Consider the following 25,689-nt stretch of genomic DNA (forward strand, 5'->3'; position numbering starts at 1 on the left):
TCAGACCTGGTAAGCCTGGACTCTGTGGTTCTGGGGTCTCTGAAGGCGGATTGGCAGCCTGGCAAATTAATATGCGACTCCTTCACACAGTCGCGGCCATGGAAACCAGGGGGGGGGGGGCAGTGCTATCGCGGCGACCCGCGGGGCCCGCGCACCTCCGCCGAGTCCCCCGCCCCCTGCTCCTCTTTCCGCCGGTACTCACTGCTCTGCTCCCCGGCTCTCGAAACCTTGCGCCGCTCTTTGCACCAGGCCGCACCACTGTGTGTAATGGCTGGCGCCGGCTGGCAGCGGGTGGCGGCAGACAGAGGCACGATTAAGAGGGCTTCCACGGGCTCAAGGGGCGGCTGACAGCAGGGCTCGGAACTCGGAGCCAGTGCTACTCAATAGCTCTGTGCGGGGGCCCTTTCGGCGGTTTGCCCTTCCCGAAGCTCAGCCAAAGCTCTGCAACGCCGCCTCAACAGTTGCTGCTCGACTTTCTCGGCTAATATTACAGCATTTAAGTATATAAACAGATTGGGAGGCATGCGATCAAAAAAATTGACAAATTACAAAAGAGATTAGAAATTTTGTTTAGAACACATAATTAGTCTGCAGGCTCAATACATACCAGGGATACAAAATTCTGTAGCGGATTGGAATTCAAGAAATATTCTGGATTGCATCAATTAAGTTAGACAGGACTATTTTTTTCAGGAAATACAGGTGTGTCTGTGCCCTTTCGTGGTAGATCTGTTTGCTTCGAAGGTTGGCTCATCAGTTACAACATTTCACCAGCTGGGAGGCCAGACTCAGGGGTAGTGACAGTGGACGCATTCAATCAGAACTGGAAATAAAAGAAAGGTTACACGTTTCCTTCCTTTGCTGTGATCCAAAGAGTGCTGATTCATGCGAGGAGGCAGGTAGGTTAACTCTTTAATCAGATCCCAAGTCTGGGAATCTGCACACTAGTCGAAGCCAATGTGAATGTTAGCGCATCTAGGGAGGGTGGACAGCTTTGAAAGAAACTGACAGCATGGAGAAGTTGCGCCTATATAGGACCCCCACATAATTTGCTGAGTGGAGCAGTGTCCATGCCGAGCCGCATTGCGCCTCCTACCAGCATGCAGTGGTACTGCTCAAAAGATTCTGGATCCAGTCTGATGCCTGGGGAACATTCAAAATGTGATGAATCCGAAGTTAGTCTCTACCGAAAAGAGTATTGTAGTGTAGTTCCTATATTCCCAATAGGCTCTGCGCATTGGAATAACATAAACAGCAGTGTAGACGTAGGACTGAGGTCTCTAGGTCTCTACTGACTATGTTAGACTTAATTAGTTTTGCCAGCTAGCTCAGAGGTCACTAGAAACTTTCTCTAATGAACAGGGAGGGGTTAGCTTCCCCGATTTAGACAAGAAGGGATTAGCTTCTGACAACCATATAACATGACAACTTTGCTCCCCCAGAATGAGTGTATCTCCAGAGTCGTGTGAAAACAATAGACCGCTATTTCACTCAGTCAATCGTGCATGCTTAGTTCCACCAGAGTGCAGAGAAATAGAGAGACGGGCGTTTTCAATAAAAAGGTGTTCTTTTATTGAGCAGTCTTCTTTCTCGTGCAAGAGAAGTGAATTGCTATGATTGCAATACTTCTCATGAAGTAAAGTGCGTACAGTAAAAGGAGTATTATAAAATAATACTGTAAAAACATTGATATGGTTTCTTAGCCATATGTCACTTTAAAATGTATAAAATATTTACATACATAAAAACATTGACTAAATGAACTCAACTGGTGCTTCTAAGATACGCCTACCCCGGTGTACCTGACCTAAGCCTAATTCGTGGGAAGGAGTAAGTAAGTTGCAGTTTTAAGTTGTTGTTTTTTTTGTTGCCACGAATCAAGAATTCTCTCAAAGGTTTGAGTCAGCTCTGTACCTTGGTTATAGAATGAAGGAGGTCTTGTATCTCGTTTCTCAGGACTCAATCTTCCAGCACCCAGCAAGGGTAACTAGAAACACCGGAGCTGGATTTCTCGGCGTGAGAAAAGGCAGCTTCTCTAGCGTGTCAAAGGGGAGGGGCGGCTTCCTTTGGCTCTCGCATCAGCTGGGCTTCGGATAAGTAGATAGCCGCTCTGCTCCACACCACCGTGTGTCTGCTTAAAGCAAGTGTTGGTATATTTATACCTGGAAGGTGCCGTGTTTGACGTAAGGTTGGACATAAGACGTCAATAAAGATGTCACTAAGCACTGACTGTTCCTTTAGTGCTCGCAATGACAAATCAAAACAAAGTCATGGGTAATCCCCCGGTTACTGAAGGTTTGGTGTGTCGAAAGAACTCTTTGTGCTCTCTAGGAATCTAAGGAGGTAGCCGTGCCGTATTTGGGCTGCGTGGGCTATTGCTGAATATGGGTAAGATTCGTATGTCTTCATTAGGACATGATTTATCATAACCGCATAAGGACATGAATCCGGGATAATTAATTAGGGTCCTAGATACATTCACAACACCCACTCCATGTATAATGGCCATCATTACTAAATACTAAGCAATATATAAACATATAAGTATGCATGTGTTTTCCAACCCACCCCAAAATACAATGAAATGCATTTGAAATGGTATAGATACACGAAATGAGTATTATACTGTACGTTTTCAAGCAAAAGTTATCATTCATAACGTAAATATGAATATTGGCGGAATGAATTGCGAAAATTACATTTATGAAATGGCTCTGGATACAGAAAAAAAAAAGGTCGAGACCATTTCATCACAAAATTATACAGGTTTGTACATATGCTAGAGGCTGATTCAAAATGTTGTCTCTAGAGTCTCTAAAAATAGAACTTCTGTTCTCTAAGAATAGTTATTGTTAGAACTGGCTATTTCTGGTAGGCTAAGGCTGACGCCAAAGCCAGGCAGAAACCACCATTCTAGTCAGGGCAAGGAAGTCACACGCCAAGATAACCCCTGCTCACCCCCTTGGTAGCTTGGCTCAAGCAGTAAGGCTAAACTCGGGGGCCATGTGTAAACAACAGCAACAACATACTAGGCACACCACAAAGGAAACTCCACACAAGGTTATTATAAAATAACTTTTGTATTGTCAAAACATAGATAGAATCACACATGTACATTGTGCCAACTGGCACGGGCAATATTTACAAGGGATTACTTACAAGACAGGGCCACATAGGCCACTGTCATAATCAGCACTTTTAGAAATAGCACTTTTAGAAATTAGAATAAGTATATAAAATTACTGCAGCACAAAGTAACAGTTAGAAATCCCAACCAGTATCTACTGGGAACAGGTAAGTACACACTACGCAACCCTAAACACCTTAGGAGCATGTCACGCAGGGAACCAGGACCTTACTAGGACCACCTGTACTAAAAAGAACAACCACCTAAGTATCACACAGCCTTTAGGGGTCTAGGAAAGAACACATTACCCATGATGCATAAATATACATTCAGAGGAGTAGTAAAGGGAAACACATGGTGCATAAACCTACACATTCAGCGGTGTTAAGAATAAGGCACATGACGCAATAAAATACATTCAGAGGTGCAGCGCAAGAAGACACATGATGCCTAAAACATTCAGAGGTGCAGCGCAGGGAAAAGGAAGACACATAATGCATAAAAACATTCAGAGGTGCCAGAGCAATACAATAGCGCAAAAATCACATGAGGTCTAAAAACATTCAGAGGTGCAGGAATAACACATGATGCAAGCAAACACATTCAGAGGTGCAATAACCATACAATTGCGCACTTACTCACATAAGCCACTACCTGTGGCAGTCCCTAGGCCAACTGGCCTTGTTGGGGCTCAGACGCCCTGAGTCTCAATGTCAGGGGGCGCTGCCATGCAGCGCCAATCTCAAGAAAAGAAAGCCTAAACGTAGCAGCTGGCACTAAGTGCTGCGCAGCTGTGAAGGCCTGGCACCACTGTGCCCTCTCTGTCCCACACAGGGACTCTCTCCTGAAATTGCGCCTAAACGGTGCAGCTGCCCACTAATTGCTGGGCAGCTGGAGAATCATAAAAGAAACTGCGACAGGGTCCTCACTGACCCTTGGGCGCAAACTGCACCCACTGTGGGAGCCACACAGGCTCTAAAACACTTTCCTCGCAGGTAGGAGAGGGCGGGCACCGACAATGTGCCCCGACGCCCCCTCTAACTGAAAATGGGCAAACGCTGGAGCCACACAGGCTCTGGGCATCACATGCCCCAAACGTTGGAGCTACACAGGCTCTTAAACTAGATATGGCCGTTGGAGCCCTCTGGCTCTGCAGACAATGGCCCCTCGAGCCTCGCTGGGCTCGTAATTCCAACTGCCCCCTAGAGAGCCTCCGTGGCTCTTAACACAATCTGGGCCCTGAGCCCCTCGTTGGAGTCCCCCACTGGGGACTCTGAACACACCATGGCCGTGGAGCTCAGATCGCGCCACTGGGGGGGGGGGCGGACATGGGCAATGTCCCGACGCCCCCTCTCCTTTACAGCACCAAACATGCGTCCCCTCTGCGTGTGGGAGTCCCGCTATAGCCAGGGACTCCTACGCTGTGCCTCACTCTCGCGCCCCCCTCTCTACCTGGCAGCACCACTCACGGACTGCCCGTGGGGGACGCTGGTCTGCGGGGACTCTCCCAAGCAGCGCGGGGCTCTCCTCTTCCACCGGAGCCCTGCCTGCACTCTCAGCCGCTCTTCTCTCCTCTTCGGCAGCTTCACCGGCGGCGGGGGCGGGCACCGACAATGTGCCCCGCGCCCCCTCCCCTCTCTCTCCTCTCGTTGCAGGACTCCCTCGACACACGGGAGCCCTGTTCACCGGCCATCTTTCTTCCTCGCCGCCACTCCGGTCTCTCCCCTCGCGCCGCAGCGCCGAGGGCGGGGCTTCCGGTCCTTTGTCTACGGGCCGCACTGGGATTGGCCGTCCGGCCCCAACACTTCCGGGTTGCCGCGGGCAGCGCGGCGGCCCGTTCTTAGGCAGGCAGGCTGGGACTAAATTAACTGAGGAGTGGGCTCCCTCGAGTTAAAATATAAAATCGGCGGCCAGGTCCCTGGCAGGGTGGGCAGGACAAAATAATCCAAAATAAGCGAAGTGGGCACTCGCTAGGGCAAATAAAGCGCTCCCAGCGCTAATGGCCAGAATAAGCTCTCTCAAGCGCTAAAGCCCCTCCCAAAGTCCAGGATCATCCAAAGATGGAGCAAGCAGCTCCCAAGAACCAGGGAAAGTCCATCAGGTGCCCAGGGGCTGGGCAGAGCCCAGGGACTCCCCTGAGCCCAAGCAGCAGCGTCCCCTGGCAGATTCAAGTTGAAAACAAGAACATTTTGGAAGGGGACACAGCCCCTTCTTATACACAGAAAAGTATTTGAAGTCTTTGTGCAAGGGGGCCCTGAGCCCGGTCTAAACCAGTTCTGGGGGTTGCTGGAGCACTGGGTTGTTTCTGGTTTCCTTCTGCCTGTCAGTATCGGGGTCAGAGGTGACAGTTGGCAAGCAGGAGGGGGAGCCAGCAGGGTGGTCAGGCAGGCACAGCCCTGCACTATCAGATGTGATCTCCTCCCAATTCCCTGGCAGCAGATGCTGCCTTTCATCCACGGGCTGACTCAGACAACCTCGGGGGCTCTGCAGCCCCTGTCACCCTCAAACCAGACAGTTAATCCACAGCAGGCCCAGGCACTCTGGGCCAGGCTCACCAGCCAATCACACGCCAGAACCAACTTACACAAATATGCCAACTTCTAAACGTGGTACTTCTAGACTAGACACACTCATGCCGCATATACCATTACGCAGCATTCAATCTCACGAGTTCGTACATATCAAACTCGACCCTGCAATCCCCACACATCAGGAACTACCATGGGCATACATATTCCCCATTCATTCCTATGGGAGGGCAGGTCACTCACCACACATACACAGAGAGCTCAAGCACTGTACACTGTACCACAGTGGAAAAGTGCGCAGAGGCCTAAAATCACCACCACCAGGTTCCAGAAACAGGCTAGGAAAAAGCAAAAAGTCTAGGGGTGAACCTGCCTAAAGGGCCGGGTCCAACAGTTATACTTTAAGCAGAGTACTATGTGCCAAAAAAACGGTAAATATTTTGGAAATTTATGGAAAAATAATTTCGTTCTCGGGAAGGGAGAGAAAAAAATAGTGTCACTGTCTTATTGGAGTTCTGTTTATCAAAACTGAAGGCTGAATTCAGAGTTCAGGTAACGCTGGGAGGTTGTTTATCTTTAAATATTATTCTTGTTAGGGGAGAACATTAGCTCTGATAGGTCGGTAAAAAATTCCTCTACAACAGTAGGTGAAAGTTGGGTCAATTCCGAAAAGGTGGAAATAGTGCAAATGTGCGATGCATTGCCATCGTCGATGTCAGGATCAGCAATGTTCACAGAAGGTTGTACCTGTGTGGTGCCGCTTTCATCTCGTACCTCACCGCCACTTAATCGTAATCGTGAAGTCTCAACGAATGCCGTCATCAGAATAGGTAGCCGCTGGGGACAACACGTTGCATGAGTCGTAACAGGACAAAGCAAGGCGCCAATATCCATTGGTATTGCTGATGGTAGTGTAAGACACACGTCCAACACGCATTCTTCTCTGCATAGCAGGCATCGAAGCACAGGTAAGATGCAATTTTGCCAAATTGGTATGAATGAAAGAAACCAGGTAGTATTCAGATCTCTTAGCTGGGCCAATCCGAGGACTTTAGTGATACGGTCTCGATATCGTATTGCTAGGATCGTTTCTTCCATCGTTGCCAGAGGTTTGTCTGTGACTTTGCTTGCCATATCGGAGCAGGAGGAACAAAAATAAAATTCCTGCTACGAGTCCCAAAATAAGAGGCAGGCCACCGAAGAGCGAATGCACAAAATTCGGGAAGATGCCAAGAACTGCTTCGAAGGGTGTTAGCAGTCCTGTAAAAATTGTCTTAAATACATGTGTGATGCCACTGGTATCTGACATGTTTAAGATTTGGCTTAACATTTCTACGAAATGCACCGGACAATGTCGATAATAGGGTATGTATCTGTGCCATTGTCCTTGCAACTTGCAGGTCATATGTCTCTTTGGACGAGGTTAAAGGCACAGTTGTCTGTAAAAGAATAGACTTCATTCTGCTTAAAGTATCAATTCGAATAGACAAGATATTCACAAAAGGCCATATTGCCGCCTCCATGTCTGGATTGTTGTTTGGATACAATACTTGCATACAGCAAATGACCCTGGCCTTCACAGTTGTGAGATAGGCTCTTCCTGGCACCATGCCACATTAGCTGTGATCACTTATTAAAACGTAGCTACCGTTGGAAAGCTGTTTTAAAATGGCTCTATCTTTGTAGTAGGGGTACCCTGAAGATGACATGAAAGGTTGTTTGAAGAACCTTCACAGGCCCCATGCAAGTTACTACCTTGGCACAGGAGTGTACTGCTTAGTGATTTTTTACAATCATTACCACTAAGAAATACCTCTTTTTTCCCTTCCCTGTAACATTTTTGTGTATAAGGTAAATTCCAGGTCGATTTGATGTATCCTTTACCCAACCTTTCATACAGGCCTGCTGGTATATATTTTTGGCAATATTGAAACTGAAAAGTTGTTATCGGGATTGAAATGGTCCCATGTATTATCCATTCAATGACCGGTCTTTCTGACATTGTCAATGGTAATCTCTCAAGTTTTTCAATGCTCAGTATCCTATAGGCTGCTCCTTTCTGTGCCAAACTGATTTGTTTATCAGTAAGGTTAAAGATAGAAAACAATGACGTTGTGTTGATTAAACGCCAAGGCACATAGCCTGAACGTAGGTTTTGTAACTTCCAACCTAGCTGTACAATAGAATGTAGTTGGGACTGGCCATGTTGTAACATTAGCATGTCCTGCTCTATTATATCAATAGCAGATGATACGATGCTGTCCAGTGAATAGATTCTGGAGGACAGAGTTGTTAATCCATTGTCCACTACAGAAAATGTTTTTTCCAAATTGATACTGTCAATTTCCCGTATTTTTTCTCCAGTTTCAATTTGTTTCAATTTCCAAGCTTCATTGTAAGCTGCGTGTATACCGGCGTATATGAAACGTTTTTGACGCTGTTTGCGAGGTCCCATTATGAAATCTCACAAGTCAGCTCCTTCTTTAAGTAAAGTTAAGTGTTGCTTTATTTCGGGAAGTGTGGATTTCTGTAGCCAGTCAAGGCATAGTTTTCCTACACTATATGTTGTTACTATCCCTTGATGTTGTCTCTGGGAGTATCTAGGGTCTGGTCTATTCTGTTTGAACCCCTGTATTTTGTTCAGGAATCTATTTTGACAGTTATTTGTGTCTATGGGCCAGATCAACCATTTTTTCCAATCAGAATTAGTTCTGTTTTGTTTTAAAATATAGGACACGTCTAACCCCTCATCTGTAGTGGTGTTTCTATCAGTCATAGGTTTTGGTATAGACGGGTTATTTAAATCTTTTATCTCAGCTAAGCCAAGACAGGTTGTTTGCTGAATTGTCATTCAGGAACATGATTGGTTCTGGGATCATGCAGGCTCTGAATAATGCTTCTTGACCGTGTACCTGCCATTCTTTTGTACCCCAGATTGTTTTTACATCAATATTGTTTTTCCAAAACTCAAAACCAAATGTTGACATTTTGTCATAAAATTTTTCAGAATATATCAATTTAGTGTTTGTCAGCATGTTTTTCATTCCGATCTTATTTAACATCTTGAAATAAAACATTTCTGGATCAGTATGATTAAACCAGTATGATCAAACCCTGAAAAGTATGGGAATTTGTCATAAAACGTTTTTGAACTGCCTATTGGCGGTGTTGGACAATGTTGCCACTGATTATAAGTAAAAAAATTCTAGGATTCGCAGATTTATGCAGATAATGATGACCATAGTGGTTATAACAGTACATCTCTTCATAATTCGATGAGCCCTGTAAATAATCGTTTTCTGTAAATTTTGCTGACATTTCTAAATCTGACATTAATGTTTTCAAAGTCCCAATCTTCAGAGAAAGAACTTGGTGTCACAAAGTCACTTAATGAAATCTTGAATTGGTGTGGATACTTCAAGAGCTCAACCGGGCCATAGATTTCATTGTCAGTTTTGTCCCATGCTATACCACCAGGTATAGGCTTTGCTGTGATGTTCACTGATGATAGTTCTCTTTTCTCTGTGAGAGGAACTGTGTGGTTTCAGGACCAAGTTGATGTTCTGACTTGCTGTGTACATTGTACTGTATTTTCCATCAATAAATCTACCAAAAATTAAAACTAGGATTAGCCAAAGTAGAAGGGTAAGTACGCCTAACACAATCCATAGTTTAATCCACGGGGAAATCAGATATGTGTCTTTGAGTTGATGAAAAAGTTCTTCAATTTTCATTTTGAAAGATTTTGTTACTATCTTGTCTTCATGTTCACTAGGATCATCGGAAAAATCATCAAAGTTGATAAAGTAGCCAGATGCTGTTATGTCAATTGGTGGGATGGTTTCCGGATTTACATAGATTTTTGCATTTTCTTTTGTTACATTTGTATAAGCCGAGGCTACATCGTTGTAGACTGGTGTTTCTTGAACTGTTGCAATTTGGGTTTCAAGAGGCACAAGTTCCATGGTTTTGTTGCATAGTTCTTTTTTTATTCACTGATGGTTTATTGAAGGTGATTAGTCTTTCAGTTTGAACCTCTTGTATTGTAGCAAGATTTGGTATTCTACTATTTCTTGGGAGTCCACTGGGCCTACTACTTATTATTGGCCACATGATTGTGGTTTCACCAGGTCGATGGAAACAATTTGGTTTTCTTTTTTACCAGCAAGTGGCGGTAGTACTACTGATCTTGTTCCGCTGAAAGCTAAGACAGGTACTGCTTTTCTGTAAGAAGGCCCAAATTCCTTCTTTACCGCGATCTTTTCTCTGACCAGATCCCCAATCTTTGGAATCCAGACAGGTCTTGCTGGGACAGGTGGTTCTTCAGGGGTTGTTGGCCTAGACTTTGTTACTTAGACTTTTTCTTGTTTCATTTAAGTCCTGTAAAACAGCCAAACGATCTTTGATAACAAAGGTTTTTTCTTCTACCACTGAAGTATGACTATCTAAGTCCTGGATTCTCATTCTAGTACCGATCAATAGTTCATATGGAGTGAAACCCTTTAGAGAATTTCTTGGCAGATTGTTAAGACTACGTTGGACACTTGTTAGATGTTTGACCCAACCATCACCCGAACCGAATACCCTCACCGTTATAGATTGCTTTATGTCACGGTTTTTTCTTTCCACAACCGCATTTCCCTCAGGATGGAAGGGAGAAGAGTACCGCAATGCAATGCCCATGCTGCTCATGGCCTCTTTGTAAGCTTGAGAGCTAAACGCAGGACCCTGATTAGAATGTAGCATGCCAATTGCGTATGTGCCTATAAAGACTCGCAAATCTTTTATAACAGTTCTGGCGTCAGCCGAGCGCTGGGGCCACATTAAAATGAATCTCGTGCAGGAATCCACTGCGACCATGATATATTTATAGTTGCCATCCCTTTGCAAGGGACCACAGTGGCCCAAGTAAACACATGCTAATAGTTTATCTGAGATTAGAAGGGGTGTCTGTGCTGGTCGTTTCACTGTTGATACTTTCATTCATTGGCATATTTCACATTCTAGAACTTAATTCCTAGTTTGTTTTCTCATGCGTGGCCACCAGTATCTCTGTTTTAATAATGATACTGTGGCAGAAACACCAGCGTGTGCAGAAGCGAGCCCTTCGTGTGCCGCTAAAGTTAGTCACAACCTGTGTTCCATGTTTGGAATTGCCCTATCCCCCACTCCAGGGATTCGAGCAAAAGGAACATTATTCGCATCAGTTATGTACGAGTATTTTACTGGCAAGCCTTTCGGGAGTGTCTTTTTATCATCTTTTACTGAAGCACTGACAGCTAGCATTATATCGCTGTCTATTTTTGTTTTTGACCGGGTGATTGCTGCTACGGAATCCGTTTGCACAGCTGCCTTCGCTGCTTCATCAGCCAACGAATTTCCCGGAACGCCATCACGTTGATGACTCGGTGTATGTATCAAATGAGTCTTTTTTAGTTCTTTCTGTAAAAGAACTACTTGTTCCCAAAGCATTTTATGCTTAATTGTGCCCCCTTTTGCATCTTTGAAACCATTTTGAACCCAGTTCTGCAAGTATTCATTGTAAGGCTGAACGCAGTAATACGAATCGCACACTATTAGTGTGGGGAACTCGCGATCAGTATTTTCAAGCACCATCTTAAAAGCCAGTAGTTCAGCTCGCTGAGCTGTACAATCTCCTAGAGATTGAGTTTTGGTGACCAATGGTCTAAATTTCCCTTCGTGCCATTGACCTTTAACAATCGCGCACGCAGCACTATATGCTTGTTTATCCCCAACTGCGGGTTGTGCTGATCCGTCTGTATATATTATACAGCCGTAATGTTCCAGAGGCAGGATTTTGGTCGGCCGAGGACATTCATATTCATATTGTAGAAATTCTTGTGTTTTTAAATTAGGATCAAATTCGTATACTACGTCTGGTGCAGCAAGAGAATTAACCCACTGTATCCATCTTGGATGTAGTGCCTTAGCATTTGGGATGCTTTCTCTTGTTACTGCTTCTAAAGCAGGTACAGGTGTAACTATTATTATACGTTTACCTTGTGAGGGGCTCTTTCTCTTGCTACAGCAGTTTGAACCGCTGTCAGAATTTTTTCTGTAGAACTGAATTTCATTTCAGCTTGTGTGTACAAATGTGATTTGTATGCTATGGGTACCGTTTCTCCCTCATTAGAGGTCAAGTATGTGAATCCGCATCTTCCTGGGATGACTCTAATTACCAGATTGCGTTCGTTTGCGCGTGTTTGCAGTCTTGTTTTAGTTAACATGTCTGTAAAGATCTCAAAATTTGTGTGTTCTTGAGTCCAATTATTTGGTTTGAAATCAGGTTTTATTAATTCGTAGAGAGGTTTAACCCTCTCTGCATAATTTAGAATGTATGTTCTACCGAAATTCAGGAAACCTAGTCTTGATTGTAAGTTCTTCAGCGTTTTAGGTGCTTCGAGTACTGCACATTTCTCTAAGAAATTGTCTGCTAGGCTTTTGTCTTCGCTTGATAATTCATATCCTAAAAATAGGACAGTTGGATGGGCTATTCTTCACTTTTTAAAGTTGAATTTTAACCTTTGGATGTGAACCCAAGTATTATGGTGTTCACTCTCTTTAAGTGAGTCTCCAAGTCATCGTCTGTAAGATAGATGTCATCGACATACGATAATGCCTCATCATCATACATTTGTAGTAATTCTGTTACTCTTGCTGAGAATAATCCTTGGCTATTCTTGAATCCCTGTGGGAGTCTGCAAAATTGTTTTTGCAACCTCATTATGGGGAAAGCGGTCAAATACCTGCTTTCGGGTGCAATGTTTTGACAGAAGAAAACATTAGAGATATCTAATGTTGTTTTATGTTTTGTGCACAATGTTATTCATTAGTGCTGCACTGTGTGAATTTTGTACTGCAAAATTTTTACAGCGTGAGTTTAGATGTCTGTAGTCCAAAACTAGACGATATGAATCGTCTGGCTTGGAGACAGGAAACAAAGGATTGTTCATTTGTGAGGTTCATGTTTCAATCACCCCTTGATATCACGCCTTAGTGTAGACTCCTGAGGCGGAAGCCGGGACTTAGAGGCACTAATATTGATTTGTAAAACAAACTTGTTCGTTTTTAGCCTAATATATATTTACATATGTTGTGTTTTAAAACGGTCTAGTGCTTTTGTATTTTGGTACCTTTACTGCTGCGGTGCTCTTCGTCCTGCCCCATTCCATTACCAGCTTGTCCTCTGATCCGAGCGCAGCCGATCAGGTGCTGACGCCTGATTGGACAGGGGGAAGCCACCATCTTGGGGGGTCAGTGACTACTGCGGTCTAGTTGTTTCACTTTCTCCCGCCCTCCCTGGGTTTAAAACCGCTCCAGAAACGCCACGCTTCACTCCTTAGTGTAGTTACTCCTGAGGCGGAAGCCGGGAGTTAGAGGCACTAATATTGATTTTTAAAACAAACTTGTTCGTTTTTAGCCTGTTATATATTTACATATGTTGTGTTTTAAACGGTCCAGTGCTTTTGTATTTTGGTACCTTTACTGCTGAGGTGCTCTTCGTCCTGCCCCAGTCCATTACCAGCTTGTCCTCTGATCCGAGTGCAGCCGATCAGGTGCTGACGCCGGATTGGACAGGGGGAAGCCGCCATCTTGGGGGGGGTCAGTGACTACTGCGGTCTAGTTGTTTCACTTTCTCCCACCCTCCTCACGTCCTATAAATGTGTGTTGGACACCGTCAGCGCAGCGGGCGGGCGCAGCGGCTGCGCCAGTCCACCGCCTTCCACCAGAAATGCTGGACCTAATTCCTCGGGTAATAAGGCTTATTCTAGAGAGGAGCTGCTAGGTATGCGCCCTGTTAAGAATACAAAATGCTTGGGCCCACTCTATTTCTTGAGCGGTCCGGAAACCTGCCTTGTGCTCAATTTACTTTTTTATCTCCTACCATGATAGTTGCCGCTGCTAATTCTTCCGCCCAGCAATGGCTAAAAATATTAGAGATGAATGGTAGGTCTTTACCGAAACATTATGCGGAGGTACATGATCTTTTAGTTGACGAAGTCCCGGATATTCTTTTCTTGACTGAAACTTGGAAGAGGGATGACCTTACAACCATTCCTAATTTAGCGCTACACCCTAATTATTCGATTAAGCTAGTGAATAGAACCACCAGAGGAGGCGGCATCGCCGTCATCATTAGATCTGATTACACTTGTACATTTGAGAAAATTGATATGAAAGGTGGTGAATGTGCTTATTTTAGCATCTCTGTTAACAACCATTTTACCTTTACTGGACTTTTAATATATTGGCCTCCTGGACCCATGCAGAGTTTTAATACATATCTTTTGGAAGTAGTGGAAGCTTATGCGATGGGGTCAGCTAATTTTAACATACTGGGTGACCTTAATTTTCATTTTGACTCCGACCAAGATCAGAGTGGGCGTACTTTAATCTCTGACTTGGCGGCCTTTCAGCTTCTCCAACTTGTTAAAAGCCCCACCCACATAGGAGGCCTTGTGTTGGATCCTATTTTTACTAACCTAGAACTTTCCAGAACTGCCACTCCTAAGCCGTTAGTGTGGACAGACCATTTTCTAGTGGATCTGTCCGTATGGGCTGCTATTACAACTGCACACAAAAGTCAAAGGGCTATGTGCAAAAGACCCTGGCCCAAACTCCGGCTGGAAGAGTTTCAGGCTCTGCTGGATCTTGACCCCTTGGACTCTTTTTCGGACATGGAGATAGGCTATGACTCCTTCTGCACCTGGATACGCTTATTCCAGCAAGATGGGTCAAAGGACGTACAAAAAATACCAATCCTTGGTATAACGATACTTTGGCTGCCCTAAAGACTCACTGTAAAAGACATGAGCGAGACTGGAGAAAGGATTACTCCTTGCAGAAAAAGACTAGCTATATGAAGGAGCTAAAAGCCTACCATAAAGCTATCTGCAGGGTGCGAGCTGAATTTTACGCCTCTGAAATAAAAGCCAGCACTAATCCTGCTAAAGTTTTTTTTTTTTTATTCTTAACGAGCTCAACATGAAAAAACTGGATAATGTTACCCCGCCCTCAGCTGTTCTATGTGAAGAACTGGCTACCTTTTTTGTGGACAAAAGTTGGGGCATTTATCAGGCTTTTGCCCCGATGCCACATAACTCTGGCCCAGGTCCCCCGTCGGGTCTAATTTCTAAGATGTCAACTATTCCCGAACTATCTAGAGAGGAGTTTGACAAGCTTACTAGACAGATTAAATCTGGCTCTCCAGCTGACCCTTTGAAACCAGAGCAATTCCGAGAGCTCTCTCTTGTTGAACCTTGTTAATAACTCTTTTGGTACGGCTACTGTCCCAACTAGGTGGAAGCAGGCCTGGGTTTCACCTGTTTTGAAAAAACCCTCCTTAGACACACTAAAACCAGAAAACTTCAGGCCCATATCTTTATTACCATGGGCGGCGAAGATTGCGCAGTCTCACGTGAGTTCAGTTCTTACCAGCATTTTGAATACAGGTGACGTTTTTTACGATACCCAACATGGGTTTCGGTCAGGTCACAGCACGGAGACGGCTCTCCTGGCTGTGACTGAACACCTTCTTTCCACTATGGACAATGGTCAAATGGCGGCGATGGTCCTGTTGGACCTCAGTGCCGTCTTTGACACCGTCTCCCATCAGATCCTTCATCGTCTTGAGGGGGCTGGGATCACGGACGGGGCTCTTGCTTGGTTCCGTTCTTTTTTGACGGGTAGAACATTCCGTGTTTCCACGCCTCCTTTTCTTTCTAGGGCACGTCCGATTGAGCAGGGTGTCCCTCAGGGCTCTGCCTTGAGCCCCACCCTGTTCAATCTCTATGTTCAACCACTGGCTGCAGTCGCGAAAACATGGGGCCTTAACATCGTTTCCTATGCTGACGATACGCAGATAGTGGTTGCCCTTACGGAGAGCTCTACTATGGATCATAATAGATTCAAAACAGGACTAACAGCAGTCGCTAACTGGTTAACGGCTAACTGTCTCCAATTAAATGCTGCTAACACGGAGGTGTTACTGGTTGGTAGGAAGCGGGACTTGTGGGGCGACCATTGGTGGCCATCCTCTTTGGGGACTGCCCCGATACCAAAGAATGAAGTGAAGAATTTGGGAGTCTGGCTAGACTTGGGGTTTAGCTTCTCTGCCCATACTAAAAAAGTCGCAGCCTTGTGTTTCGGCATTTTACGCAGCCTTAAGCCAGTTTTGAAATTCTTCGACCCCGCTACCAGACAACTAATTGTCCAGTCGACGGTGCTCTCAAGGCTGGACTACGCGAGCTCGTTACTTATTGGTGTAAATAAGGCGGAAATTGCCCGCCTTCAACGCATTCAAAACTCTGCGGCTAGAGCACTAATTGGCTTGCCACGTTTTAGTCCTACATCAGCCATTATCCGGAAACTTCATTGGCTTCCAGTGCCTCAACGGATACAGTTTAAAACCTTGTGTATCGCTTTCAAAATCATTAGACTATCCACCCCTAAACTGCTGAGCCCTCTGCTTAATCTGTATATGCCCACGCGGTCTTTGCGGTCGGCAGGACAAAATCTGCTGGTTCTACCCCGGTTTAAGCGTTAGTAGAGCAGGAGGTCGTTCCTTTCGCTTTCGGGCGGCTAAGCTTTGGAATTCACTTCCTGTTTATATTCGAGAGATAGAGGAGGTGCTGCAATTCAGAAAAGCCATCAAAACACACCTATTCCCGGAAAACTAGTGGTCCTCCGTCTCTTCTCTTCCTTAGTTATGTTTCTTCACTTGGGACTTGCGCCGGGACGCCCTTTTGCTGGGGCAGCTGTGCGCTTAATAATAAACTGTATAACATAACATATTCAAGTTGATCTAAGATCTCTGACCTGTTTTTTAGCTTCTTGTTTAACTGGGTACTGCCTCTGGGCAGTAGGTTGATTTTTTTTAATTGGATTTTCTGGTGAGGAGAATCCTCATCCCATCCTACATGATTTTTATATAAGGCAGGGGCTTGGGCCACCGCTTATTTTCTTGCAAATGTGTATTTTTTTTATGAACTGGGATATGATTTGAGAAGGCAGGCATAATCATTTCTTCGCCATGAGGGCACTCCCTGACAAATTCTGGTGGCCAGTCTTTCTCAGCCAACAGGATATCCTAGCCTTTCGAAATATTCTCCCAAAAGAGACCTTTAATTTTCCTAGTTTTATCTCCCTCTATACGTAATGTTATTTCATATAGTTTATGGGGCACACTAACTCGCGAGTCTGCAGTTTCCACCTGAATGTATTCATTCGTGTCCACTGTCTCCAGAAGATTCAGCAGGATCTTGCGAGCTATGGTCACTTCTGCTGCACTGTTTAGCATTGTCTGGGCCCACTCTCCATTTTTCAGTTGTGTCCTCGGGATTCTCAGCATGTTTAATTTTAATACTTGCTACCTTCTTTCTGGGAAATTGTGATTTTTTTACTTTGATGAGCAGGTTCTTTGTCTTTGGACTTGACGTGCTCTTTCTTGTATTTTGACCGTCCTCTTCTTTCCGATTTCTGTGAGGAAGTCTGAAAAGTTCGAGAGGGACGTGTATCAATATCTTGATATCTGTCAGGTTTTCTTAATTTATCCCTATCTCTAAGATTATATCTTTTTTCAGAGGGTTCCCTTTGGGGAGACTTGTCTCTTCCAACCGGTGACTTATTCCTCCGTTGGGGAGACCTTCCTCTGGACTGATTGTTTTTCTCTGTGAGTGGATTGTTTATTACCCTCACATTTCTTCTTTGAGTATTGAGATTGTTTTTAATAAAGGTTTTTTCAGGATTTTCAATTAGTTGTTCCAATCGGTAGTTTGTACTGTCAAGTGTAATTTGAACCAAATCTCTATGCTTTTGTTAATTCTTTTATTTTAACTAAGAGTTCTTCGTTTGACATACCTTCAATATCTGGGTGTCGTGTGTAGCTGGCTAAAACCGGCCACGTGGCTCCTGGTCTACCTAATGGACCTAGCCTGGTAATGTGATTTTGATGATTTATGGCGCCATTTAACAAGAGCAGGTGCTCTTGGTATGTTAGTGGAATTTCAAATTCCTCGAAAGGAGAGTATTCCTCTGGAGATTCCGCTACTTTGTAGGAGTGGAACTCATGTGTTTACAGCATTTGCTGCTGGAAAAGTTATCCAGGAATAGAATACCTCTGTCTGCCGAAACTCATGTTCCTCTACCACAAATACAACCGTACCACCTCTCGATGGTACTCCATTTTCTATAAGTTTTATAGTTATGGTTTTTCTTATATTGGCCGGGATGATTATTGCATCATGATCGTCTTCGGTAGACCCTGTAAGGTCTGCCCCCGGTTGATTCGCATTTATTACGGCTTCATTGGTTTCGTTGTTGTAGCCGTGGTTTGACATTTTTTAATGAGTTTCTTGCAGAGCAAGTTTTTAAGGAAACAAAGATTAGGTGCACAATATTTTGGAACACTGTATCCTTCAACGTTGACTATACCGTAAACTAATACATAGGATTCTCATCCTACAAATTTTCGGCGGATATTAACCTTTCACCCACTCCAGACATCTATTGGAGTTTTTACGAAAGGGGTCTGTGTGAAAAGCACGACTGAGTTACTCTAGTATCTTGCGTTAGATTATCGCCTTACCAAACATTGAGCGCCATGTAGTGTAGTTCCTATATTCCCAATAGGCTCTGCGCATTGGAATAACATAAACAGCAGTGTAGACGTAGGACTGAGGTCTCTAGGTCTCTACTGACTATGTTAGACTTAATTAGTTTTGCCAGCTAGCTCAGAGGTCACTAGAAACTTTCTCGAATGAACAGGGAGGGGTTAGCTTCCCTGATTTAGACAAGAAGGGATTAGCTTCTGACAACCATATAACATGACAACTTTGCTCCCCCAGAATAAGGAGTGTAACTCCAGAGTCGTGTGAAAACAATAGACCGCTATTTCACTCAGTCAATCGTGCATGCTTAGTTCCACCAGAGTCCAGAGAAATAGAGAGACGGGCGTTTTCAATAAAAAGGTGTTATTTTATTGAGCAGTCTTCTTTCTTGTGCAAGAGAATTGAATTGCTATAATTGCAATACTTCTCATGAAGTAAAGTGCCTACAGTAAAAGGAGTATTATAAAATAATACTGTAAAAGCATTGATATGGTTTCTTAGCCATATGTCACTTCAAAATGTATAAAATATTTACATACATAAAAACATTGACTAAACAAACTCAACTGGTGCTTCTAAGATACGTCTACCCCGGTGTACCTGACCTAAGCCTAATACGTGGGAAGGAGTAAGTAAGTTGCAGTTTTAAGTTGTTGTTTTTTTTTGCCAAGAATCTGAATCAAGAATTCTCTCTAAGGTTTGAGTCAGCTCCGTACCTTGGTTATAGAATGAAGGAGGTCTTGTATCTCGTTTCTCAGGACTCGATCTTCCAGCATCCAGCAAGGGTGACTAGAAACACCGGAGCTGGATTTCTCGGCGTGAGAAAAGGCAGCTTCTCCAGCGTGTCAAAGGGGAGGGGCGGCTTCCTTCGGCTCTCGCATCAGCTGGGCATTCGGATAAGTAGATAGCCGCTCTGCTCCACACCACCGTGTGTCTGCTTAAGGCAAGTGTTGGCATATTTATACCTGGAAGGTGCCGTGTTTGACGTAAGGTTGGACATAAGACGTCAATAAAGATGTCACTAAGAACTGACTGTTCCTTTAGTGCTCGCAGGAGTTCAATGACAAATCAAAACAAAGTCATGGGGAATCCCCAGGTTACTGAAGGTTTGGTGTGTCGAAAGAACTTGTTGTGCTCTCTAGGAATCTCAGGAAGTAGCCTTGCCGTATTTGGGCTGCGTGGGCTATTGCTGAATATGGGTAAGATTTGTATGTCTTCATTAGGACATGATTTATCATAACCGCATAAGGACATGAATCGGGGATAATTAATTAGGGTCCTAGACACATTCGCAACAGTTTTGACGAAGGGAACTTGTTTGTTTTCTACTGATTTCCTACAAATCTGCAATTTGTTTTAGATTGGGATTCCGTTCAATTATTGACAGTGGCTGTCCAATCTCTTTTTCCCAGCAATTCCAACTTACTGTTCTGTGCTAAAAAAAATTCAACATGAGGTATTTCCATTCATGTTAAAGATATTTTTTCTTTCTCCTCTATCTTAGCTGTGTATGGAATTACAAGACCTTTAGTCTGTTAAGATTCCTTGATGGCTTTAAATATGGTTTCTTGAAGTCACTGGATACTGATCAATTAAGTGCTGAAATATGTAACTGTAGCCCCACTACGTAACTTGCATTATTGTTTTTTTGTACACATTAAGCAATCCTGATACCATCTTGATTGCAACCTTGAGAAAGTACATAGGATGATAAATGGGTTGGCTGTATTATGTATGTTTTTTCACCTCCTTAACGGAAGAAACATGTCTTCCCAGTAATCTGCATTCAATGCTTAACTCAGGAATACATACTTGTTGACTATTTGATTAGAGTATAAACTGTTTTGTGTGCTCTAATATATTCCAACTGTCAAGAGCCAAGGCCATATGGCTGGGAGTTCTAGGGTTACTGGTAGGCAGTGACAACTTATGTTCTTGAATTGTTTGTTTCAATAATCGTTTACCCAGTACTGCATTGTTGGATATACAACAATTGCTTAACCAATGCTACCTCATTTTTCTATTGGGACAGATGTACATTTTAAATTGTTAGTGATCCTTTGTTTACTTTTCTTGTAGTTTGAGGCTGCCTGGGCACTGACTAACATAGCATCTGGAACCTCTCAACAGACCAAAATAGTAATTGAGGCTGGTGCGGTCCCGATCTTCATAGAGCTCTTAAACTCTGACTTTGAGGATGTCCAAGAGCAGGTAATAAAAAGAGTGGGTGAGTAAAGAAAATGTGCACTTGGAGCATCCTATTATTTTGGGAAGAACTCTATCCTGGCATAAGGTTGGCTTTAACTAACCTGAATCCTGCTGCAGTGATATTCTACGCAGGTTTGAATATTACACAGTATGAGCCTAGCCAATGTGTACCTGAATCCAGACACAATATTAACCTCAACAGACCTAAGAACTGTTACAGCATTAACCTGGTCAAACCTGAATTTTGTGACACTTGATTGCATGTATGTTGTAGCATTTTGGTGCAGTGTTGGGTATGTACAGTCCAGATACTGGTAGATCATTCTATTTCTGTTTAGTGTTAATAAAGCACCAGTCGTTTGAAGACATTTAAGCGCTGACAGTCATCAATGCTTCTTTTTTTTAAAATTATTTTTATTTTTAGAGCGAAAACATCAGTCTAAATCCATTTCTTACATTACCATAATCATCAATTAATTAGCTCGTCAACAGTCTTAGTCGTGGGAGGCTCACATATGTTTCCCCTATATTCATTCCATTTAGACCACACAGCTACCCACTTCCTCGGGCACCCCCTAGCCATATACACGGTCTTTTCCTGAATCATGCTCCAGTCCATGTCTTTCTCCCAAGCGCCAAATGATGGTGGTGTGGTAGCCCCCCACATCCTCACGATGTTTCTCTTTGCTATCGCCAGGCCCAGTGTGGCTCATAGTTTGCCTTTCGCTGGGAGGTATGAGGGTTCCCATATATTAAGGAGGCACCTCTTCGCCTGAGGTCGCAATTCCACCCCCCACACATCTCTCATACAGTTAAGTACCCGTGTCCAATAGGCGTGTACCTCCCGGCATTCCCACAATATGTGCAGAAAGGTTCCCACCTCCCCCGCACCCCCTACGACAGAGTACTTCGTCACTGCGCCCCATCAAGACTAGCCTGGTACTGGAGATGTATACTCTGTGCAGGATATTCAACTGAATCAAACGCAATTTAGCTGATATTGCTATTTCCTTGGGGGACGCAAGCACCTCGCGCCATTCTTCATCGTCAATCTCAAGTCCGTCTGCCTCCCACTTCGCTCTAAGGGCGAGTAATGGATCTGGGGTATGATTAATTAGTTTTTTGTATGTGAGTGATATTGCTTTCTCTGGAAGGTGGCCATCCAGTAATCTCTCCTCTAGGGGCGAGGATTCCGAGAGTTGCGTCCCAGGAGGAATATTGGCCTGTAGTGCATGTCGAACCTGCATGTAACGGAAGTGTTCCTTCCGGGCTAGATCATGTGTGCTGGAGGGTATCGAATGGGATTACTCCCTCGGGGCCACATAAATTCTTGATACGGGAAATGCCTACATCAATGCTTCTTAAACGAATAGTGTTTTGAAGTTTTTCTAAAATGACAGAAGCTGTTTATTTAAGTGTTGCACATGCAGGAGTTTATTGCACAGCATGCATGAATGCTTGGCAAAAGATCTTATTTTCTTAGTTAGGAAGAGTGCTATGACTTTTTTGATTTACCCTAATTTCTTAGATCTGCAAAACCATAGTAGCCTCTTTTCAAGTGTCCTGTGTCATTACTGTGAATGGATTTTGGGTAATGCGATTTAAAATTGTATTTGAGCTTCTACTGGAAACCAGTGCACTTTCATTTGGGAGACATGTTCTTTGAGGTGAATATTCATGGATGCACTTGCCTTTTTTTATATGTTTTTCATGCTTGTTCCAATCACTAATGTGCTAGAATAGCCCAACTTGTACCATATATTTGTGCATGCTGAAGTTTTTTTCTCCCGACAACAGAGACAGGCTGTAAATGTAAATTGTAAATTGATACTTGTATAGCGCACTACTCACCGCAAGGGTCTCAAGGCGCTTGTACGAATATCGCTGTGGAACCCATCCTGGCTTTCCCTGTGAGGCGTCCACTCCTGGGCACCCCCAAGGTGGAGGCCAGGCATTCTTTAGCGTTGTGGAGATTAAGCAAGCTATTGCCCAGAGTTGCAGAGTGGGACTTCATGATTAGAATAGGCACCGAGGCGAGAATTATCAGGTCCGTGGAATTTTTGAGCCAAAGACCCGCCGAGTCGGGGAATTGAACCCTGGTCCCGGGCTAGACTTCTGCATCAGGGTCTGCCGCTTTAATCATTGAGCCACACTTCTCCAGGCTCATTTTGTTATTTGTAAGTGGAGTTTTAGGTTTTAGTATTATTGATCCACTAATGGGATTGCTGATTCTGATCATCTTTAATATACCTCATCGTGACTTTGCCACATGTCATCCAACCATTGCCTTGTAAGAAAGTCTTCTGCTTCACTCGGTCGCTCTTTAGATTCTTTGAGAATCAAAACTCTACAAGAGTGCAACCAGCATATTTATGAAATGTTATATTTTTCTCAAGGTCTGCAATTCTGATACCTGATTCAGAATTAACTTGTACAGACTGGAATCCTGGTGCAGTGTCAAGATGTATAGGCTTAAATCTTGGCTAACTTATCTTGTGCCACTGAAATGCTGTTGAAACATTATCTTCTTCATACATGAAGACTGGTGCAGTGTTGTCATTTACTTCACTGAATCATAGTACACCATTAGCATTTAGATTGCTTAGTCTTAGAGTGATAACATATACAGTTTTAGTGTTGGTGGTGTTAGATTATTCAGTCCTGAATCTTGGCATACTGTTGGATTGTTCAAACCCGACTCCGGGTGTATAGTTAAACTTTTGCAGTCCTATATCATTCTGCAGATTTAGCTTGAATGGGTCTGAATCTGCCCTCATTATTAGTTTGCTAGCAAACCCATGTATCCTGGCACAATGCTAGCATGTATAGACCTTGATTCTAGCACCATTTTAGCTTGTAAAGGTCTGATATGCAGGTACAGTGCCAGCTGTGTTTTAAATGTTGTTTTTAGATAGCATTTTTGTACTTTTGATGGATAGAAGGGCAATTATTTAAGGACCATTTTTCTTGAATTTGCACCTGCCTCTTATTTTCTACCTACCTTCATTTTCAATCCCTTAGCTTATGCCTCTCAATTTCTGTGCTGCTACTTTCCAGACTTTCTGTCATAATTGATCAGTTCGTGCACTGTCCTTGTGATTTATCTCCGATTTTGTGCAGACTTCACATTCTATGCTTTTCATTCAACCTTTCTTTGTTTCTTTAGTACTGAATCATCTACCTAAAGTCATTCAATCTGAATCTTGATTCATCCCAAAATCCTCCTTTGTCTCCGTCTTTCTTCAACCTCCCCTTTCATTTGACTCCCTTGCTTTCCTCTGTCTGTCCTCCTTCTTTCCACTTTCTTCCTGACCCTGCTCTTGTAATGTATTTTAAACAAGACTCCTTTTGATGCGCAGAGATATGCGGCCTGCTGATTGTACCACTGCACTCATTAAAGCTTCACTCCAAAGGAAACAAACTGATATGTAGGCAGCTGTGTTCCTTACTACACTGTGGGGCGCAGACTGGCAGCTGTTGTAGCATTCAAAGGGTTTTATTGTACATATGTGTAGATGTCACAAAACAGAACTGACAACCCCCTACAGTCAGTGCTTGGTACCTGCTTTATCACTTCGTGGGTGTGTATCTGAGAATCCCTTTCCTCTGTTTGTTATTTACCATCTTTGCTTTGTTTCATGTCCTAGGCCGTGTGGGCGCTTGGAAACATTGCTGGTGACAGCTCTGTGTGCAGAGACTACGTCTTGAACTGCAACATCCTTCCCCCTTTATTAATGTGAGTCTGCTCGTCGGAAACTGTTTACCTATAGGGGACTTTCAAAGAGCCTAAGAGTTAGACCAGAAGTTGGTGTAATGGGGCTAGTGTTGATACACAAGTCTCCTATAGGGCTGTTGTCTTAGAATTATGCGAAAGGTGACCGTTATTTGATGCCACAGGATGAGTTGAAAGGGTGTAAGTGTCTGAGTTGAACAGGAGGCATTCACTTGATTGCTTGTGCTCAGGTGAGTCCGAAGTTGAAAGATCAGTGTTGGGATGCTTTTGGAGATCTTCAAAGGCTGGCAACTTTATGGTGGACATAAATCGTTCATAGGATGTCATTAATATAACCCAGAAGGTGGTGTTTGTAGAAAGATGGCTCTGTATATACTATACCCTGTTAAGATATAGTGTGCACAGCGGATACCCAAAGACTTGCAGAGTTAAAAGTAGATAAAACCTTACTCTCGATTTGTGGTATGTTGGGCGAGTAGTAAGGCTTTATCAGAGGGTAGTGTTAAGCATTTATTGTACAAACACAGGCAAGAAATGATGTCACACACTCAAAGTCAAAACTCAGACCAATTGTTTGTATAAACCAATATTTTAGTTGTATTTTATTTTCTGAAGGATACATCTGCCAGTGGATTCCTCACCTTGTAAATATCCCCCTGCGTCAGCAACATTCGGAAATTCTTTTGTAGCTCATCACGCCGAGGTGGACAACGTCACAGAAGCACGGCATTGGGCGCGGCTCCGCTGACGTCACTGACTCCATAATAGGACTCAGTCGGCGTGATGACATCAGTTCCCTTTTTTCCGCATCATCAACGCTAACGGTTTTTCTAGGGATCCTCAGTAGCTCGTTGTAACACGGTTACTGTTGGCTGTTTCCAGTTTTCTCTCGATTCCTGTCGAAATGTCCTCGAAGAAGACTGTGTTCAAACCTGGTGGAGAGTGCGGGAAGATGATGTTGATTATGGATCCGCACGAAGACTGTGTATGGTGTCTGTCTTCTGACCATGACGTCCAAGGGTGTCCATGCTGTAAGAAGATGAACCCTAAGGCGCTGCGTGAAAGATAGGCGAAGCTTCTTGTAGCAAAGATGAAAGGCAAGAAAGACAGGAAAATTTCGAAGTCCCGCTCGAGGCGATCGAGGTCCCGTTCGAGGTCGACTTCGGGGCATGCTACTCGATCAAGGAAGAAGTATAAGAAGAGGTTACACGGATCTCTGTGTCATACCGAGAGGGATTTGGATCCGAAGTCGAAGTCTCCAAGTCTTCGACATCGGAAGGATTACGTTTCTCCTTCTCCTGTTGTACCGAATCCGGAAGGTGAGCCCTCTCCTGTGGAGTCATCCACCACGTCATGTGGGAGAGAAAAATAATTCAGGTTGCCCCGTTCAATCTCCAGGCATGAAGGTGTAAGGTCAGGAGGTGGGGGTGTAGAACCTGCCCCTGCGAGAGGAGGTCTGCCCTG

The 25,689-nt window shown here is 43.9% G+C and overlaps 1 protein-coding gene across 1 annotated transcript in view; it reads left to right on the top strand.

The window, feature by feature from the left end:
- KPNA6 (karyopherin subunit alpha 6) overlaps positions 1–25,689 on the top strand; it is a 495,337-nt gene that overhangs the window by 270,524 nt on the left and 199,124 nt on the right. Inside the window, exons 6-7 of the mRNA XM_086955662.1 lie at positions 20,364–20,495; positions 24,140–24,228. Of these exons, the coding sequence (XP_086811788.1) occupies positions 20,364–20,495; positions 24,140–24,228 (221 nt within the window). The remainder of the gene's footprint in view (positions 1–20,363; positions 20,496–24,139; positions 24,229–25,689) is intronic.

Source organism: Lissotriton vulgaris, chromosome 2_1 (genome assembly GCF_964263255.1).
Source record: "Lissotriton vulgaris chromosome 2_1, aLisVul1.2, whole genome shotgun sequence".
Lineage (NCBI taxonomy): Eukaryota > Metazoa > Chordata > Amphibia > Caudata > Salamandridae > Lissotriton > Lissotriton vulgaris.